The sequence below is a fragment of the Microcaecilia unicolor genome, chromosome 11, assembly GCF_901765095.1.
Source record: "Microcaecilia unicolor chromosome 11, aMicUni1.1, whole genome shotgun sequence".
Lineage (NCBI taxonomy): Eukaryota > Metazoa > Chordata > Amphibia > Gymnophiona > Siphonopidae > Microcaecilia > Microcaecilia unicolor.
The window spans coordinates 177461591-177483115 of record NC_044041.1 but is presented as its reverse complement, the minus strand read 5'-3'; the positions used below and the strand labels follow the sequence as shown (position 1 = coordinate 177483115).

At 47.3% G+C, this 21525-nt stretch overlaps 1 protein-coding gene across 7 annotated transcripts in view; it reads right to left on the bottom strand.

Annotated features, from left to right (window-relative positions):
• Positions 1-21525, bottom strand: part of RYR1 (ryanodine receptor 1) — a 246068-nt gene that overhangs the window by 117055 nt on the left and 107488 nt on the right. For all 7 annotated transcript variants that reach the window (XM_030218373.1, XM_030218376.1, XM_030218375.1 and 4 more), the window contains exons 36-47: positions 21097-21297; positions 19521-19632; positions 19073-19225; positions 14048-14321; positions 12478-12592; positions 10485-10617; positions 8273-8367; positions 7995-8130; positions 7670-7856; positions 6891-7002; positions 2945-3065; positions 716-885 (exon numbers count right to left, since the gene is read on the bottom strand). In XM_030218373.1, coding sequence (XP_030074233.1) covers positions 716-885; positions 2945-3065; positions 6891-7002; positions 7670-7856; positions 7995-8130; positions 8273-8367; positions 10485-10617; positions 12478-12592; positions 14048-14321; positions 19073-19225; positions 19521-19632; positions 21097-21297 — 1809 coding nt within the window. The remainder of the gene's footprint in view (positions 1-715; positions 886-2944; positions 3066-6890; positions 7003-7669; positions 7857-7994; positions 8131-8272; positions 8368-10484; positions 10618-12477; positions 12593-14047; positions 14322-19072; positions 19226-19520; positions 19633-21096; positions 21298-21525) is intronic.

Below are 21525 nucleotides of genomic sequence, written 5' to 3'. Positions count from 1 at the left end.
AGTGACTTGCCCAGAGTCACAAGGAGCTGCCTGTGTCTGAAGTGGGAATTGAACTCAGTTCCTCAGTTCCCCAGGACCAAAGTCCACCACCCTAACCACTAGGCCACTCCTCCACTGTTGCTACTATTTGAGATTCCTACATGAAATGTTGCTAGCAACATTCCATGTAGAAGTCGGCCCTTGCAGATCACCAATGTGGCCGCGCAGGCTTCTGCTTCTGTGAGTCTGACGTCCTGCACATACGTGCAGGACGTCAGACTCACAGAAACAGAAGCCTGCGCAGCCTTCTACATGGAATGTTGCTAGTGGAATAGCAACATTCCATGTAGAATCCAATAGTAGCAACATTCCATGTAGAATCTCCAATAGTATCTATTTTATTTTTGTTACATTTGTACCCTGCGCTTTCCCACTCATGGCAGGCTTACATGGGGCAATAGAGGGTTAGGTGACTTGCCCAGAGTCACAAGGAGCTGCCCTTGCCTGAAGTGGGAATCGAACTCAGTTCCCCAGGACCTGAGTCCACCACCCTAACCACTAGGCCACTCCTCCACTCCTATAACCCTAGCTCCTGTTTCCCTCTCTCCAATCTCCCCATCCCACCTCTTTCCATCTCTCCTCCAAATCCCTAGAGCTCCTATTTCCCTCCTCACCCCAAACCTGGATCCATAACACCAATATTCCTTCTTGTTTCCCAGGCTCCCAAAGCACTCACTGTGTCCAGAGATGCAGCTGCCCTCATATCCGGCAGGAAGCCAACCTCTAGCACTTGTAGCAGGAAGTCTTGGTTGTCAATTCCATACACTCGGTCCAGGAACAGAACCATCGGAGACTTGTGGTCCGGCACAAAACTGGCCGACATCTTTGGCTCAATGGTGTTACCATCTACGCAAAGGCAAGCAAAGAGACAAAAGCTCTGAAATCCTTCACCTGGAAACCTCACACTGATCCTCTTGTCATCTCAGTAGTTTCCCCTTGGAAGCTTCTGTTTCAGGTACATGTCTCCAAATGGATTTGATACGCTCACACAATGACAAGTATGAATTTCATTGGTAAGCCAGGGTATGTTAGATATAACGTCAATCTAAATCAGGGGCGTAGCTAGGTGGGGCCACAGAGGCATGGGCCCCCACAGATTTAGTCCTGGCTCCCTCTACTTTTGACCCCCCACACCCTGCCAACCCTCCCCCGCCTCTTTCGACCCGCCGCTGCTGCAAGGTACCTTTGCTGGCGGGGGTCCCCAACCCCCGCCAGCCTTAGTCTTCTTCAGCGCCGGTTTCCGGCGCGTTCACTGATCTGTGCTGTGAGTCCTGACGTCCAGCACATCCTTTCACTTAAAGGAACGTGCAGGATGTCAGGACTCACAGCACAGATCAGCGAACGCACCGGAGACCGGCACTGAAGAAGACTAAGGCTGATGGGGGTTGGGGACCCCCACCAGCAAAGGTACCTTGCGGCGGCGGCAGCGGGGGTCGAAAGTGGAGGGGGGGGGGGGGGTCGGCGGCGGGGGGAGGCGGGCTAAAATGTGCCCCCCCCCACCTTGGGCTCTGGACCCCCCTCCCGCCGAGTTCTGGATAAGCCCCTGATCTAAATTTTCATTTGCCTTAATGCTTGGATTGTGACAAAGAACTTTCTTATAAGACTGTGAGGCCCATAATTAGCTGGCAGTGAGTGGCTACAGTTAACTGCACAACTTTGTGTAGTTAACCTTGTCTGGATATGCAGCCCAAATATATTCAGGCTAAATATTTGGGGCCCAATATATATATATATATATATGATATAGATCTACATAGCCTCTAGACCTGTATTTTCTGTGTGACATTCACAGTTGTTGACTCCTGATGCAGGTCCCGTCGCCAAAACACGGTCCGTGTCGTCATATTGAAGAGCTGTCGATAAAAGATCTCCAGCCAATTTTGTCTACTCTGCTGTTGTTCTGCCTGCTTGTTTGTCCTGTGCAAAGTGTGAACTCTTGCCTGTTTTTTCTTGCTTATGACTCGCTGCCTTACTGTGGTTTCCTATATAAAAGCTTCTGATAGCACGTTGTATCCTACTATCAGATGAGAAACCATCTTCACTTCTGTGCTCAGGGCCACCAAGAGATAGAGCTGGGGCCGCCGCCGCAGCAGCCGCTCTCTCCTACTCGGGATGCAGCCGCCACCCCCCTCCCACTTGGGATGCAGCTGCCACCGCCATCCCTCGCTCATTCAGGCCACCACTGCCCCCTGCCTTCCTGCATCAGTGCATCTGCTCCTCCCCGGCCTCCAAGGGGGGGGGGGGGGGGGGTCTGTCTCTCTCCTGCTCCTATGTGCCGGGACTGAGTTATCATGTTAATGCAATCACCTGGGTCCTGACAGGAGCAGGAGAGAGACAGACCCTGGCACCGGGCCCCCTTGGAGGCCGGGCCCGGGAAAGTTTGCCCACCCTGCCCCCTCCCCTCAGTGACCCTGTCTGATTTCACCATTTTTAATTATGTTGAATATGAACCATTTTGTATCTATCCCACTGTCATCCCTCTCATCTTGAAGTTCAACTTCCCCCCTCCTCAGCCTTTGTTGGGTCATTCTGCTGCAGTGGCGTACCAAGGGGGGGGGGGGCGGTGGGGGCGGTCCGCCCCGAGTGCATGCTGCTGGGGGGGTGCCGCACGCCAGTCAGCGTCGTTCATTTCCATGCTCCCTCTGCCCCGGAACAGGAAGTAACCTGTTCCGGAGCAGAACGAACGACGCTGACCGGCACGCGGCAGCCCCTCCCCAGCGGCGTGCACCCGGGGGTTCTTTCGCTGGGGTGGGGGTTGCGCTGCACCCGGGGGGCAGGGCGCATCGGCGATCCACCCCGGGTGTCAGCCCCTCCGGGAACGCCACTGTTCTGCTGGTTAGTAAGTAGGGGCCGAGCTCCTTTAACATCCTGACCTTCCACACAGTGCAGACAGAGTGATCCCTACCCTTTCCAAAGGCAGGAATCTGCAGGGGCAGGCTGATCACTCCCACCAGGTCATCAATGGGCACCAGGGAGCGCAGGATGGCTCGGATACGCAGGGCCTCGCCTTTTCCTGCTTGTATGAGCTGCCGGGAAAATAAAAAAGAAAGCACAAGGAGCATGAGTTAGAAAACCAAAGTGCGTACAGCTAGCAACTGTCCTCCTTTCTTTTCTAAACAAAATGGATGGCTGGATCCAAAAGATGTGTACATGTACATCCAAAATGCAGAAAGTTCTATGTTTTAGCCCAGGCACAAATCAAGATCAATACAGAGTTCTTTAAACAAAAAACTGTAGATCGTAATGTGTAATGCTAATGGGTTCTCTTACAATTTAAAAATACAAAAAAAAATGGAGGAAAAGACCTCAAAGTACCACGAATCATTCCTGGCCAATGAAAGAGTTTTAAATACTAGCCGGCAACAGTCTGTCCTAACTTCATCTAATTAGCTCTCTGGTTGGTGGTTTCAAATGGTCGCTAACCAACTAGTACTTTTGGTTTGGCATTAAATCTGGAAATTCATCCCAGCTGATATCCAGGGACTGGCACTGAATAACCAGTTTCATTTTAACCATATTGGTTGGTGTTTTACATAACCACCAGCTGTCGCAATTAATTATTGCTTCCTTACACTTACTTTGTAAGATGGTTCATAGGATGGCACCAGAATATCTTAGAGGGTTGGTAACCTTGTATGTCCTAGGGCAGTAACGGCTCTTATCCAGTTAAACGACACTTTGCCAGACTGAATATAACAGGTTAACGCTTAGTGGATAGCCGATTATATCTTGTGATATAACCAGCTATCCGTCGATATTCAGTGCATCACCGGCTAAGTTTGGTGGCCAAATTGGGCTGCCAAAATAGCTGTCTTATCTGGTTGGTTTCAACTTAACTGGCCAGTACTGAATATTGATATTGTGGGCTCTGATTAGCCAAGGAGCTTTTTTTTTTTTTTTTTAGACTTCATTGGCTTTTCCCCCCCAGGAGAACAGAGAAAGCTCATTGCTGAAGCCCTGTAAAACTGTTATATTTGATAACCGGTGAGCAGTTATATGTCCTGATCTCCCCAGGTACTTTCTAGGAAGTAAACAAATGTTTAGTTAGTGTTATAATCAGTGTGTTTTTTCTAGCGAAAAAGATGCCGGTGCTCAAAAGCCAGGCCACCCTTCAGGGGTGGGATGATCACTGAGGGACCCACCCCACAATAGCCAGGCCCCCTACAACCAGTCACAGAATCTATGACAAGGCAGAATTGAAGTAACCCTCACAAAAAGCTCTGGTTATAATTGAGCCATAATTTAGTCACCTGTTACATTTTTTTGTTCATTGTTCAATATATTTTAAAGACAATAAATAATTGTTTATTGTCACTGCCTGTCTGAACTGATAAAGAATCCTGGTGGTTTGTGTGTTGGGTGCGTGAGTGCTTTCTGGGAACTGTGGGACCACTGGGAGTGTGGCTCCAGTAACCTAGAAATCACTGGGGATAATTTGAGAGCGGGAGACTCGCCCAGAGGCAGTTGTGACCTAGTTGGTGGGAAGAGGGTGCTAGTGAAGAGCACGAGCACCAGGTGGAGGTGGACCTGAATAGTGCTGGGGATAGACCCTCTAAGTGGCCGCAGGGTAGCCCCAGGTGGGTGGCTAGGCGTTTTGTGACAACTGGCTTGGTCGGTTAAATTTAAACTGGCCAAAAACACCCAGATATTCAATGCTGGTCACCAGAAATGGCCCGGCATTGAATATCTGGGTTGACTGCCGACTGCAGTCTGAATATCAGGCCCTTGGTGTCCTATCGTTATCCAGCTTGTTATCCGGTTAGTCTGAGTTACACCCAGAGACTGTCCAGATAGTGCCGAAGTGATCAGAGGGCATATTCAACAGCACCATCTGGTTTGTGCCGCACATCCCTCTCATAGGCATTTATCTGGTTAGCAGCAGCACCTGGCAACCAGATACGTGCCTTTGAATATCAGCCCCTAAGACTTTAAACCTGAACAATTCGCAGCCAACGTAAGACCAACACATGAGGCAAAATACCATAGGAATAGTTTGTAGTGGGCACGGGGGGAGGGCGTGGTGGCAGTGCCCCCCCATAAATGTTGTGGGTGCTAATGCTCAAGTGGTTCCTTTTCCCCCAACTTCCTTACCCTTGTGTCGCTCCACTAAAGTGAGTAGGCAAACTACACCTATGTGAAATATGTTTATACTAACAGCAACTTGTAATTAAAAGAACTGAAGCGTTCAGCACTAATTACAAGACTTTACTGGACATTAACGCAGGGAAGCAAGTCTAGCCCTTAGATTAGAATCTCTCTGTGAGTACAATGAGCAGAGGAGAAAGCAAGCTCAGGAACCTAAAGACAGAGGGAGCACAGGAGAAAGAGAGAGAGAGAGAGCACAGGGGACACACAGAAATCAGGATTTTCTCTTTTCTGCTGGTTTAAACTGAGGGAAAAACAAGAGTATAAGAGACAGAAGAGAGATGAGGAAAAGATGAAAGTATGAGAGAAGCGTGAAAGAGAGATCTAAGAAAGTATTCATTCACGGAAAGGGTGGTGAAAGTGTGGAATGGCCTCCCGGTGGAGGTCATGGAGATGAGGACTGTGTCAGAATTTAAGAAAGAGTGGGAAAAGCACATGGGATCCCTTAGGAAAAGGAAGAGTTAGTGGTTATGGAGGATGGGCAGACTGGATGGGCCATTTGGCCTTTATCTGCCGTCATGCTTCTATGTTTCTAGGAAAGAGTTTAGCAAAACACTGAATGAACTAGATGGAGAAAGAGCCCAAAAAATGAACCTGATCTTCACTAGTGAAGAAAGAAGTCAAGGAGACGTCGACTGAAGATGCTCTTCGTTCTTGCTTATTTTATTTTTTCTAGACCTCAACTCCTCTCTGCACATGCCTGCCTATTTATTTATGTAAAAGGCTTCAAAATTACTTTCCTGATTTACAAAAAATACCCAAGGCAATGTACAAAGTAAACTAATAAAGTACACTCAGAAAAATAAAACAATTTCATTACAAAACGTAACAGTACATCAGCCAGATATCTTAGCTAAAAAATATCCTATTTATCTCTTAGGAGATATCAGAACATCAAAGATTTTAGTCAGGGGAAGAACCAGGTTTTGATTTAAAAAAAATAAAAAAAAATATATATATTTATTTATTTTAAACAAAATGTTTGCTCTATCCTAATTTCATCTGGCAGTTTGTTCCATAAACAAGGACCCACAGCTCCTAGTTTGTATCTTACCTCAACAGGCCATCTTACAAGTAGGCGCCATGAGGAAAATACCCACTTCAGCACAACTGCCTCGTAGGAAATTATCACTTTAAACTGGCCTTCAAATAAATTGAATCCTTTTCCGTAAATGCTTGATATACCAGGTTCAGGATTTTAACTTCGACTCTGCTCAATAGGGAGCTAATGCAATCTTCTAAGTAATGGAGCCAAGAAAGTCTTAGGGCACCCAAATACTTTCCTGCTTGTCACATACAGGCCTGAAGCCTGTGCAATAGTCCTTCTGGAAGACCAATGTGCCAAGAATCCACCATGGATTCCACTGGGACAGTTGCCATAAAAAGAATCAGCTAGATTAAAAGAATTCATATCAATTGTACCCTGAGTTTTCCTACAAAAAAAAATCAGTTTTAAGAGTAGATGATCCACGATATAGGTCAACCATAAATGAAAAGAACAAAAGTAGCATGATAAGACCAGATCACCCCAACTCATAGCACCACAAATGAGATCCAGCAAACGACCAGCAGTATATGTTCATCCCATATTCAACAAATGTGACTCAACACCAGCTGAAAATGTAAAAAAAACCTTTGAACACACGTGTAATTAAGTTTCCATGTGTAAAGTAAAATCACCTACTTCTGGTGACTACATCACTTACGTGCATTTCAGGAGCACAGCGCCCCAGCAGGTCAATCAGAGCCGAGTAGAAAGACATGATGGCATTTCCCAAGTGCACACGGCTCTCCTCGAGGGCATCTTCCCCACTGTACCTGCGGGGAGGAGAGACAGGAATACCTATGAGCGGGGCTCTGGGTCACCATACAAAAGGTGGACCATGCAATGTCCTACTGGTGTATTCTATATTCAGATACCCATTGCTCATCCCAGCTGGAAGCAGCCTCTGGCTGCAGCATTCTAAGGTCTACTCCAGCTTTTTAACAAGATCTGAGAAACAGCACAGAACCTTCAATCAGCAAACCAGCACAGATAGCACTCGGGGCACCAGATCATTTGGATAGGCTGAGCAGCTCCTGGCTTTCTCCTGCTGCATTCTGGGACTTGTCCTGTTTTCCCTAGGAAAATTGGAGCAGCAAATGCTAGGATGCCACAGGAACCTTTCAGAGCCACAAACAGGTCTGGTGATCAGGATAAGTAAAATATGCCAATTAACAAGGCCCTAGACCAATATTTGAAAATATATTTCATGAATATACATGATTATATCCTGAACACTAGAACTGTTTGTGGCTTTCAAACATAGTCATCCTTGCCTTCTACAATGTAAATCAGGATGAGCTCAGCCTATCTTGATGACCTAGGGTCCTTGGTCAGCCTAACTTATTTCCTGCTGAGTCATATGAGGGGAAAGTGTAAAGTGAGTCAACACTGCTCTGTACTGTGGATGCGTGCTCCATAGATGACATCAGAAATACGCACAACTCCCGGCGCCGGTCTTTTTTCACAGATGGTCCATCACGGGCTGGATCCTCTGAGATCTTGATGGCTTCTTCAATGGCAGCCAGCAGCCCATTGCCACCCTCCCCTCGCAGGGCGGGGCCAAAGCACTCAGGCCTACGGATCAGCAGGCGCACCACTACATTGGCGTTCTCCTCAACACTCTCACCTGCAGGATTTAGAGTAGGAAAGATCAATGGAGGACAGAACAGCCAGGACATGGCTGGTGCAAGCAGGATGAGGGAGAGAAATGCTTCCTTCATAGTGAACATCACATGCAGGATGTGCATGAAAGACATGTACCTACCATTCACAAAGACAGCAAAGCGGAGGAAATCCAAGTACCGCTCGCCTCCAACAGGGTTCCAGCCAATGTCAGGGTAACCCTTTGCTACAAGCATCGGGCAGCTCTGCAGCCCACAGCCAGCCAGATACGTCACTACCTGAGTAAGAGACGAGAACAAGTGTTAGTAGAGAGTGGGTAGAGAATGCTGTCTACGCATTGTGACAATATTGGGGAAAGAGAGCGCTCAGTACCATGGTTGACACTCTGGAGTATGTCGCTCTCCAGGCCTCAGCCCTCACCTTTTCCAAATCCTGCTCCTGTAGTGCCAGTGCCAGCTCATTGTTATCAATCACTGAAGCAGCTGCCACGTCCAGAGGTGTGGAGCCCCTCATTCCTGCAATGTAACGCAAACTCCAACTTAGCATCAGGTCTGAATCCAGTAAAATGTCCATACAGCTCATGCTAATTAGAAGAACTGGCTTTGCCAAGACTCATACTGTGCTTCAGTATCAAAAAAGTGCAAAGTCATGTATGCTGTGTTATAATGCACTTACATACCACCTTCCTCCAACAAAAGCCCAACCCAAGACACTTTACATCAAAGAAAATAATACAATAATCAAAATACAACACCCGCTACATCAGGGGTTCCCAAACCTGTCCTAGAGGAACCCTAGCCAGTCAGGGTTTCAGGATATCCACAATAAGTATGCATGAGATAGATTTGCACACCAAGGAAAGGGTGTATGCAAATCAATCTCATGTATATTCATTGAGGATATCCTGAAAACCTGACTAGTTGGGGATAGGTTTGGGAATCACTGCACTACATCGATAAAATTGTTACCCGGAGGCCACAGATAGCAGCCTCCTGGGAACTGAGCACTTAGAGGGTAATCCTATACTATTTGGCAACGTGGAGCCGATTCTATAATGGAAAGCGTAGGCCTATTTTCCTTCATAGACTACAAGCTTAACAGGATATACCTTTCTAATAAGATGATAAAGTCCGCATCTCAAAGGCTCTGCGCTCATCACTGGGCTCAGTCCAGCCAACATTCAGCACTATTTAACCAACCAGAAATGGCTGCTGACTAGTTAAATAGCGTTTCTGCACTTAACCGCTAATATCTCCGCTGAATACTGCCGGCTATATCGTACAATAACTGGCAATATTCAGCGCTGACCAGCTAAGTTTAACAGCCAAACTGCACCGCCTAAATAGCAGTCCTGCTATAAACTTAACCGGCCAACGCTGAATATTGATACAACCACTTAAGATTGAGCCGGCCAAAAAACCCCCAGATATTCAATGCTGGTCACCGGAAATGGCCCAGCACTGAATATTCAGAGTCATCGCCGATCGCGGCATTCAGGTGGGTTGAAAATTGGCCTCAGTGTGATTAGGCTGTCAATGATGAGGAAGAGAATATTTTCACTGTGGGACTCTTTACCAGATGAACTGCACAGCCAACTCTTCTTATCTTAGATTTTGCAGTTTTTAAAAATGTGGCTGTTTCAGCAGTGTTTTATGTAGAATTTGTGCTGTTTTGATTCTGTATCGCTGGATGATAGGTTTGATGTTATTATCTGACAGTCTTTGTCAGGGCTTTTTTTGAGGGGGTACTGGGTGCCGGCACCTTTTCCATTGTTTGCTAAAATTGAGCTATGGTCCCCCAAGTTTTAATGAAACAGTTCAGGCTCTACACAGCAATTCTGCCTTGTCATTTCTGCACCCAAATCCATTTCTTTGTACTTTTTTGCAATGAATATTACTTGCCAAGAACTTGACCATTCCTCAAGTCTTTCTTAGATTTCTCCTCATTCATAGTGGTTACAAGAGCCACTGGCTTTACTAAGACTCATCTAGTACATGCAGGGCCGCCGAGAGACTGAGCTGGGCCCAGGGCAAGGCTGCCCCTGGGGCCCTGCTGCCCCCCCCTGAGGCTGCCAGCGCCTCCCCCAATCGCTACTCAGGCTGCCGGCGCAGCAGTCCCCAGTCTCCACCCGCCCACCCCAGCCCCGTCGACAGCCCCCCTCCGTCTGCCACCGGGCCCCCTGCAATCAAATTGGCAGTGCCTCACCTCCGTGTGAAAGCGCAGCGGCAGATCGCCTCCCTTCGGGCCTTCCCTCCCTGTGTCCCGCCCTCGCGGAAACAGGAAGTTACATCAGACGAGGGCGGGACACAGGGAAGGAAGGCCCAAAGGGAGGCGATCTGCTGCTGTGCTTTCACATGGAGGTGAGGCGCTGCCGATTTGAATGTAGGGGGCCCAGTGGCAGATGGAGAGGGGCTGTTGACGGAGCAGAGGGCGGGCGGGTGAGACCGGGGACTGTGGTGCTGGGCCCCTCTTGGAGGCCCGGGGAATTTTGTCCCCCCTGCCCCCCCCTCTCGGCGGCCCTGAGTACATGTTGTTTACAAGACCTTCTGGCTTTACTATGACCCATTTGGTACATGATGGTTTCAAGGGTCATAGATTTTATCATGATTTATTTAGTAGATAAGAACTTTACCTAGCCCAATGCCACTGTTCTCCAGCAAATAGCTGAGGTGATCAAACATAGCTCGTTGGTTCTGGCGGCTGATGCGGCAGAAATAACACAGAAAGCGACAGCAGTTGGTCACCATCTTAGGGAATCGTATTTCCTGGAGGGAGAAAGAATAGAGGAAGAACATAAGCAATGCATCGCCATACGACATGAAAACAGGTGAAAACTTAAAAGGCGAGACAAGAGAGAAAATATCAACAAAATTGTGCTGAAAAATAATGCTGATATTTTAGAACTACCCCAAAACACTCCCCCTCTCCCAATTTGACTTAAAAGGCACTCACTGTGAAACCCTGCATAAAGTTTTAGCCATACTGAGGGAGGGCCGTGGTTAAAATGGACTTTTATTGCATGAAATGTTTTTGTAATATTGCTCCCTTTATCCAAATACATTTTGTTTACATAAAACTGCTATGCAACCAAAATTTACCTAGGCAGAAAATGGCTGGGTCAGAGGTTTGCTGGGGTGGACTTAGACATTTACCTGGTGAGAGCAATTTCATTGCTAACTGGCTAAATCTGGCTAGAAATTAAGGAGCTGTAATAGATGGTCTGAATCTGTTTGGAAAAGGTATCCCTCCCTGAGTTCTATTTAAAAAAAATATTCCCCAGTGCCAACATCCTCCCTTCCTCTGGGTACCCAATTTAAAACTGCAATAGTTCCAGCCCCACCCCCCCCACCCCACACTTCAGAGTATTGATCTCCCCCCCCCCCCCATATCAAATCCCTACAATTTACATTCTCACCAAGGGCCAGATGCACTAAACAATCGTTAGAGCCCTTCCCTTACCGATTCCCTTAGCGAATCGGTAAGGAACGGGCATGCATTAAGGAAAGGGAATGCAAATGAGCTGCTCGTTGTAGCTCACTTGCATTCTTTATTCCATTGTTAAACAGTCGGCCAATCGGCCAGTCGAGCATGTGCAGAGCAGCCAAGTGTTATGCTGGCTGCTCTGCGCATGCCAAATACGCCTCCCTGTGCCGCCCGAAAACGCTGTGCTGCTCACCCCCTCCGATGCGGCTCAATCCAGAGGACAGTGCAGTTCAGGATGCCCATCCAAAAAAAAAAACATCCACTTTGGCCGTCATTCCCCTCCTCCCCCCACGCAATAATAAAAACATCTTTTTTGGCAGTGCTTCACTCAGCTGAGAGACCTGGAAGTCCCTGAGCCAATCACAACGTGCTGTGATTGGCTCAGAGACTTCCAGGTCTCTCAGCTGAGTGAACCACTGCCAAAAAAGACGTTTTTATTATTGGGGGGGGGGGGGGGATGACGGCCAAAATGGACGCCCATCCAAAAAAACCATCCATTTTGGCCGTCATTTTTTGGCAGTGTCACCGGTGTCAGCTAAACGCGCTGTGATTGGCGGAGAGAGACCTGGAGGGGGGCATAATCTAAAGGGACGTCCAAAAAGTTTTTTTATTTGGACGTCCTCGCAGAAGAACACCCATCACAAAAAAATCTGGGGAAAAACGTCCAATTGCTAGTCAGGGCCATCCTTTTTTGTATGTTTCAGTGAAGGACGTCCATGTTAGGTGTCCTCGCACGTCCCGATTCCAGCAGTGGTAATTGGTGCAACTCTCTCCCCCCGCGGCTCTAACAAGTGCTCGTCAGGGACGTCCTTTTTGGACATCTTTGGCATGCGCAGAGCAGCCAGCAAAATGCTTGGCTGCTCTGCGCATGCTCGACCGGCCGACTGGCTTCTGAGGGAATAGAGAATGCAAGTGAGCTACAACGAGCAGCTCATTTGCATTCCATTTCCTTGATGCATGGCCGTTCCCTACCGATTTGCTATGGAATCGGTAAGGGAACGGCTCTTCCGAGGACTTTAGTGCATCTAGCCCTCAGTGGATAGTCCTGTAGAGGCGATTTAACCAGCCAGGAACCTTTGCTGGTCATTGAAATTGCTTTGAATATCAATCCCATCGTTTCTCCTGGACTCTCCCCTCCTTACCTTGGATTCCCCGCCACCCAGCACGTTCACCATCACCTCCATGACTGTCTCATGCATGCCCAGGGCTCGCATCAGGTTTGGATGCTGGTAGAACACTTTGTTATTCATAATGTTTCTACAACAGGGAAAAAAATGGAAAAATAACTTAAGAAGAGGAGCTGTGTGCTCTCAGCCTGACAACAAACAGCACAGTCATCCCGAAATTCAGCGCTACTTAACCGGTCAGAACGGCTGCTGACAGGTTAAATAGCGCTTAACTGGCTATCCGCTGATATTCAGGGGGGGATAACCGGCTATCCCCTGTTGAATATCCCCGGTTAGCGGCTAGCCGGTTATATCGCACAATATAACCGGCTGACAACTGGGTTTAGCAGCCATATTTGGCCACGTCAAACAGTGGAATATCTTTGGCCAGTTTGATGATAACCAGCATGAGCTTAGACAGTTATCTTCAAACCATCCAAACATAAACCGGATATTCAATGCCGTTCACCAGAAATGGCATGTCATTGAATATCCGGGTTTAGAGCCAACCGCAGTAGTTAGCTGGTCTAACTCCTGCGGTTGAATATCAGCCTCAGTGTGTCCAGGACACAGGCTCAGAGCACAGGACTGAAGTGTTCTAGCTGAGATCTGTGTGTGTACCTGGGAGGGGCAGTCATGAAAATATCAGAGGGTGCAGCAGGGCAGGGGCAGACACTAACCATTTGGGCAACCGGGCAGTGCCCGAGGGCCCAGAAGCTCCAGGGGGCCCAGAGGCTCTGCCCAGTTGCCCTTGCCCGCCGCTGCCTGTGTCCTGTGCCGGCTGCGCAATTTTAAGTGGTGGCCGCAAACTCTTGCAAGACTACAGTGAGAGGTTGCAGATGCCATTTTAAACTGTGGAGTCACCGCGGGCAGCAGCAGGGATGGAAGAAGGTGGGAAAGGGGAGATCAGAGGACATGCTGCTGGGAATAGAGGAAGGTAAGGGTTGCGGGGACGGTGGTAGCATGAGGGGGGCAGGGGCAACAGGGGCGGCAGAGGGGGGGGGGCAAGGGGAGGCAGTGGTGGCGGTGGGGGGGGGGGGTGCGCCCAGAGTACTCTCAGTCCACCCCTGCTGCAGGGTATGATGGAATTGTATTGTCAGTGCTGTATCAGGAGAAAGGAAGGTGTGGGACTGGGGTCTCAGCACTGGAATAGCTGGAAATGTTGCCATGTGATTGCAAGCACACTTTCAAAAATAACCTGACCGGTGGGTACACCAGGTACTTCATAGCTGCATACTTCTCGACAAGGTCTGGAGTGGATGCAAAAGGTCAAGGTGAAGGTAAGTGCAGGGATTTCTTTTTAATCACTAGGCAAATAATCCAAAATAAATTCAAGAAATAAATAAACCCTGCGCATAGTTTCCTGCCATTGCCCCTCAGCATGGCCCATTTCCACTTCCACAGATTATATAGGTGGATACTGCTTACGGATGAATGGATAGGTAGAGGAATGGGTGGGCGCATAGACAAATGTATATAGGCGGATACTGCTGATGGATGATGATTGGGTAGATGGATACTACAGACAGAAAGAGAAGAATACTACCCTATGCTCTGGATCATTAGGTTCTCCTCTTCAAGCCCCATCTGGACAATAAGCAAGGAGCGGATCTGGCCCAGACTCTCCAGCAAGTTCATGGTATCTTCCACAGACACTTCGTTGATGGTGTAGGCTTTGGGCAGAGCACGGACGAGTTCCCCAATGCCATCATACAAGCGGTGGAGAAGACTGAACATAACCCGCACCAGTTCCGGGTTCTGGATGAAGGATTCTTGGGCCCAATGCACTGTGGTATGAGAGATGAGTTCTTGCAAAGTTCCTGTTAGGGAACAGCCAAAAAGAGAGTCAATGCCCAGGGTCAGGGTCCTCGATTTCCTTTGCTAAATCAGTGCTGGTGTCAGCACCCAGGCTAAGGAGCCCTGCCTTCCCTCCCCAGGTCCCTATTTACAAAATACTCTCCCACCCCTCCAACAGCTGTGCTAGGTGATATGGTGTGCCGGTACCCAGATAACTATCTGGGCAAGTTAGGGCTGTTATTTTTCTGGTACCCCTTGTCCTGACATTATCCAGGCAGCAGCACTGATCAGCGGTGCCCAGATACTTTCTGGGTTTTACCAGAGCTGCCAAGGGGTCTCGATTTTTGAGAGGGAGATTTTAGTACACGCCACAGCTCCACCCAATCTACCTTGGCCCCACCCACTCTATCTCGTGTCATCTTTTTCTTTTGCATAAGTAAAAAAAAAACAGATTTTAAATGTTCCCAGGTTTCAACCCAATTCATGTTTAATGTGGGATATAAATGATATAAATAAATAAATAGATAGAAACTCTGAATGTTGAGCACCTGATTGATTGTCATAACATGATGTCTGTTTTAGGGGCCCTTTACCTTGAGAAAAAAATAAAATCTATGCACAAATATAACAGTCCTACGGTGTTCCCATAACCAGCCCCTCCGAATGACACACTGATTACAATTTCTAACAAATTACTACTCTACCTATGAAAAGTTATTCCCTTATTATACTTCCTTTATGTACATCTGTATACTGCACAAGCCAGCATGTTTGAAAATATAAGTGAGATTAAATTTAAAAAATGCTACCAACAATAAAGAATGACTGGGCAAGACTTCTACGGTCTGTGTCCTGAAAATGGCAGATACAAATCAAGGTAAGGTATACACAAGAAGTAGCACATATGAGTTTATCTTGTTGGGCAGACTAGATGGACCGTGCAGGTCTTTTTCTGCCGTCATCTACTATGTTACTATGACAACGTGGATACAGCAGCTCATAGGTTTGCTTGCTTTGTTTTAAAGGGGAAACAGAAAAAACTAACCTGTTGGCTTTAACTTTCATTTCATCCTGTTTCCCTCCTGTTTCCACGTCACCCTCTGCAGCAGCCGTGACAACAATAAAAAAAAAGCGCAGGGCCGCAGCAGCCTTCAGGCATGCGCTGTCGGCTCTGCTGGTCCTGTGCCCCCGCTGACGTCAACTTCGAGTTCCGGGGGGCAGAGGACCGGCAGAACTGACAGCACAATGTCTGAAAACTGTTGGAGCCCTGCACTTGCTTTTTTCTTGTTATTTTCCTGCCGCTGCTGCATTAGGAGAAGCAGCAGCGGCGGTGGGAAAAAAAACAGCAATTCCTCATCTCAGCGGGAGAATGTCCCGCTTTGGCGGGAGATGACTCACCAAAGAAGGGAGTCTCCCGTTGAATGCGGGAGACTTGGCAGGTCTGTCTTACCTGACTCTGCCCTGGCACTAACCGGAGAGTAGCAAACTATAACAGAAACCCTAATTAGAACTTTAAAGTATTAGAAATATTCTCATTTACTCATATTGTATAAATAATTACTTTTTGTAAAAAGCTCAATAAAATTGTATAAATATTTATTTGTTGTGCTCAGTTTTTTTGGTGTATTGCTGTGGACTAAAAGTCCAAGCTTTGCAGGGACACCACATTTACATCATAGCACATCCTACCTCCATCTTGATCACAATAGTTAATTAATGGACAATATCCAGAAAATGATGTTAAAAAACTAATGTTAAAAAAAAAAAAATATATATATATATTGAATAACAGCTACTTAGCTTAGGTAGAGATTGTGCAGAACCAAAGATCTTCTTCCTGCAAAGTTCTTGTCCACTGCAATACTTTTTTCAAAAAAATCACTCCGTGCAAGACATAAGATCAAAAGAATCACTGTTCATAGATTTTAGTTCCCAAGTAACCGGAGAGTGCCATAACAGTCAAAGCAGATATTCTGTTCAGTGCTCCAGAATATCTGCTTTAGAGCCAGTCAGAGTGATTTAACCAGGCCGGGGTCTCTTCTGCCCAGTTACATCGTTTTCAATATTGACCCTCACAATTACTGCTGCTATCACTAGAAACTGAGGTCACAGAGATGGTCACTGGCAGAGCCTGGATTAGAACCCAGGCATAGGGAGACACATTGATTCACTGGAATCGCTTGAGGAGCAGCATGACCTACCGAACTTGCCAAGTCACTGCTATTTGAGCTTGTACCTGGATCTGCTTGGGAATGTGGTATTAGCAAAGAGAATGATCCCCAAGAATGTAAGTAGCAGCTGCTGGCACTCGTCAGGGTGATAAACAGGTGTCTTCCGCCCCACTTCCTTCAGCACAACAACAGGACAGCTCCTGAGCACACAAGTGCAGGGGTGAAATTTGTTTTTACTTTGATTTATTTAGAGGGGAAACTATCAACATGGGCTACCATTAAGAAGGGTTATTTTACCATTAACTTGTGCTACTTTAGCACAGGTCCCATTTAATGCAATAAGACTTAGAGGGGCATAATCGAACGGGGGTGCCCATCTATAAGGGCGCCCATCTCTGGGGCCGACCTCGGGAAAGGGCGGAGCCAACCATATTATCGAACAAGATTGGCGTCCATCTTTCGTTTCGATAATACGGTCGGGGCCAGCCAAATCTCAACATTTAGGTCAACCTTAGAGATGGTCGACCTAAATGTTGAGATCGCCAGACTTAGAGATGGCCGGCCTCGGTTTTCGCCGATAATGGAAACCGAGGATGGCCATCTCAAAACCAGCCAAATCCTAGCCATTTGGTCGTGGGAGGAGCCAGCATTTGTAGTGCACTGGTCCCCCTGACATGCCAGGACACCAACCGGGCACCCTAGGGGGCACTGCAGTGGACTTCACAAATTGATCCCAGGTACATAGCTCCCTTCCCTTGGGTGCTGAGCCCCCTCAAATCCCACTCCCCACAACTGTACACCACTACCATAGCCCTTATGGGTGAAAGGGGGCACCTACATGTGGTTACAGTGGGTTTCAGGTAGGTTTTGGAGGGTTCCCATTTACCACCACAAGTGTAACAGGTGGGGGGGGGGGGGGGGGGGGATGGGCCTGGGTCCGCCTACCTGAAGTGCACTGCACCCACTAAAACTGTTCCAGGGACCTGCATACTGCTGTCATGGAGCTGGGTATGACATTAGAGGCTGGCAAAAAAATGTTTTAAATTTTTTTTAGGGTGGGAGGGGGTTGGTGACCACTGGGGGAGTACGGGGAGGTCATCCCCGATTCCCTCCGGTGGTCATCTGGTCAGCTTGGGCACTTTTTTGAGGCTTGGTCCTGAAAATAAATGGACCAAGTAAAGTCAGCCAAATGCTCGTCAAGGCTGCCCTTCTTTTTTCCATTATCGGCCGAGGGTGCCCATGTGTTAACCACGCCCCCGTCCTGCTTTCGCTATGCCTCCGACATGCCCCCTTAAACTTTCGCCGCTCCTGCGACGGACTGCAATTGAGGGCGGCCAAAATCGGCTTTTGATTATACCGATTTGGCCGCCATTAGGAAAAGGGCGCCCTTCTCCTTCAAAAATAAGCAGGATAGTTACTAATAATCCATCTTAACGGTAGCTCACATTATGATTTCCTTCCTTAGTAAAGGAAAGTTCCTTAGCGCTATAGAAATGCTAAGTAGTAGTAGTAGTAGTAGTGTGAAAAGTTCAGTTAACCAAAGCTGATATTGTGATGTCATAATGTTTCTTCTTTCCACCAACACCTACGAGTCAATCTCCTCAGTGATGTCACAATGGCTTGACTGCCCTACATTTATTACATAAAACCGTGATTTTGATTTCTAGAGACATTTCTTTTATCTTTAATTAAGGAAGGCAGCTATCAGCGTAGGCTACCTTTAAGAGGTGTTATTTTATAGTTAACCCCAGTTTTTAATAACTAGGTCTCATTGCATAAAATGGGACCTGTGCTAAAACAGCAAGACTTAGTGATAAAATAACGTCTTAACGGTAGCCCAGTGATTTTGATTTCTAGAGATGATTAACATAGGTTACCTTTATGTCGGACTATTTTACTGTTAACTTGTGCTATTTTAGCATAGGTCCCATTTTAAACAATGAGATCTACTTATTAATAACTAGGGTTAACAGTAAAATAACAGGTCTTAACAGTAGCCTACGATGATAACTTCCTCTCTTAATTAAAAGAAAAAAGGAACGTCTCTAGACATATATACTAAACCTTTTCAGAGCATTTAGCAGTGGAAGCACTTAAACCAATAATTTCCCTTGAGGATGATTTAAGCCCCAAACTATAGATACTTGTGTTTAGAAGTTTTCCGATAGTTGTGACTCCTGAGGCAGGCGGTTGTGCCGAAACACGGCACCGTGTCAACTCCTTCCTCTGAACTCTCATTGTCTTTGGAGATTTATTTTAGGCAGGCTGTTTGTCCATGTTTTATTATTTTTTTTACAATAAACTTGGCATTTGTCATTCGTTGACTCCAAGGTTTCCTTTTTTCACTTTTTTGTTGGTCTTCCTGTTTTCTTTTCTATTTTTTTTGTAGAGGACCTTTTCTCCTTTTTGGTGCTTCTCCTTTTGATTATTGATACAATGATCTTTAATTTCCAATGGTTACAGCTACCTCTTCCAAGGGGACATCACCCATCTCCCTTTATCATTGCTCCTTTCTCTCAAACGTCAGCAGGCAATGAAGCCTCCATGTCCTTTACCACCCCGAAGGTACCAAACATGAGGATTTATCTTTTCTCCATACTCACGAGGTTTGGGCTCCTCTTCGGGCTCAGGTTCCTCCTCCTCCTCCTTCTTCTTCTTGCCTCTTAACTGCTTCATTTTATCTAGAAGATTCATGAGGCGGCCTCGCAAGGACATGTCTTTTTCCTCTTCTTCCTCTTCGTCCTCAAACTGAATCCCTATGAAAATGGTGAAAGGGATGAAAAATTCAAATCTTAGTGTCATCTTCCACAGTTTGGGGGGGGGGGGGCACCGGTACATCTGTGAGGAGGGGGAGGAGACAGCACTGTGGAGACTTCTGCTTGTTTTGAAGGTGCTTATGTCAAGATGGGGACTCAGCAGTAGAGATGTTTGTGTGTGTGTGTCAGGGTGGGGGTGGGTGTCTCAAGAAGAAGGTACAGTAGAAGAGCTGTGTTGGAGAGGGGGGGGGGGGACAGATTTCAGGATGAAGATACAGTAGCAATGGTGCCTTACCACAGTGAGCCAACAGATCGGTGTGAAACTGAATAAGCTCATCGCGGACCTCTTCGGGAACAGGACACTCCTCATCTTCCTGCACGCTCTTAAAGTTTAGCAACATGTTTATCTGCAGAGAGGAGGGGGAGGCAGAGGAGTAGCAAGAGAAAAAGCAGGTGAGAGGAATGGAGAGGCAGAGAGAAAGAAAGCAGCAGAGTATTACGCATATACAAACATATGCACGCGCTCTACATGTGAGAAATGTCTTAGTAAATCACCCCACAATGAGCAGGGGGGATGGAATTGACAAGCACTTTTTTCAGACGACCCAAAGATCCTTTGCACCTTTCCGTACTGGATATCAACCCTGATTTCTTTGGCCCTGATTTTTTTTTTTGTTACATTTGTACCCAGCGCTTTCCTATTCATGGCAGGCTCAATGCGGCTTACATGGGGCAATGGAGGGTTAAGTGACTTGCCCAGAGTCACAAGGAGCTGCCTGTGCCTGAAGTGGGAATCGAACTCAGTTCCCCAGGACCAAAGTCCACCACCCTAACCGCTAGGCCACTCCTCCACTGTTGCTACTATTTGAGATTCTACATGGAATGTTGCTGCTATTCCACTAGCAACATTCCATGTAGAAGTCGGCCCTTGCAGATCACCAATGTGGCCGCGCAGGCTTCTGCTTCTGTGAGTCTGACGTCCTGAAACAGAAGCCTGCGCAGCCTTCTACATGGAATGTGGAATGTTGCTAGTGGAATAGCAACATTCCATGTAGAATCTCCAATAGTATCTATTTTATTTTTGTTACATTTGTACCCTGCGCTTTCCCACTCATGACAGGCTCAATGCGGCTTACATGGGGCAATGGAGGGTTAAGTGACTTGCCCAGAGTCACAAGGAGCTGCCTGTGCTTGAAGTGGGAATCGAACGCAGTTCCTCAGTTCCCCAGGATCAAAGTCCACCACCCTAACCACTAGGCCACTAAATTTATCCTTCATTAAGTGTATTTTATGGAAAAAAAAAAAACCCAACCTTAAATCTGTCCTTCTGTGACCCTGACATCACAGGTGGGGAGTAAGTACTGGTGCAGAACCCCCCCCCCCCCCACCCCACACACACACATACACACACTCTACCATTGAAACCAGTGGCAGGACTCATCAGTCAATACCAGCAAAGGAGAGATCTTCCCATCATCCTCCAGGTCCACCCCCTCAATATGCCTCAGTCTTCCCCCACACCTATCCCCAACTCACCACAGTCCCTTTGCACACACTCTCTCCAGCTACCACTGCCTCCCCCACCTCCTCCAGCAATGCCATGCATAGACCCTGACCCCATACACACTCTGCCACCTCTCATTCCACCTGAAGCTAGAAACATCACACTTGGAGTTCCTGTAACACACACATACAGGTCATGGGGTCAGAATACGCACTCTTCAGTTCTTAAGCAATTCTAGACTTCTTTTTATCACAGCTTTAAAATGTATTCCAGAATACAAGTAGAGGGGTCAGATGTGCTGAATCTCACCAGTAACTTTGTCAGGACTCCTAAGCTGGACAGCGCATACTATTCCGAGCCACTTTACCTGCTCCTGGGGCGGGGAGCGGAACTCCCGGGTCCTCCGTGCTGTCTCGGCTGCAGACATGTTGATATCCTGCATCAGCTCCTTGTAGCGCGTCCTCTGGTTGGTCTGGAGACAGTCCATGTAACGTTCTGAGAATGCAATCAGAGCCTCCACACGGTGCTGGAGCTCTCGATCACAGAAGTACTGGAGAAGATTACACATCTGCAGTGGAAGGGAGTTGGGAAGGAGAGAGACAAGGGTCACAGGGAGGGCAGCACAAGAATTGCAACAAAACACTCTTATCATGGCTTACATAGACAGCTCCCAGTCTCTTCACTCCAAGATCACCAGTTTGAGTCCCTCTAGATCTTGACATTTACCTCTAGAATAAGATACAGAAGGGCTCTGGGTGCTGCCAGAAGTACAGGTTTTGTAAGAAACAAAGTTCAA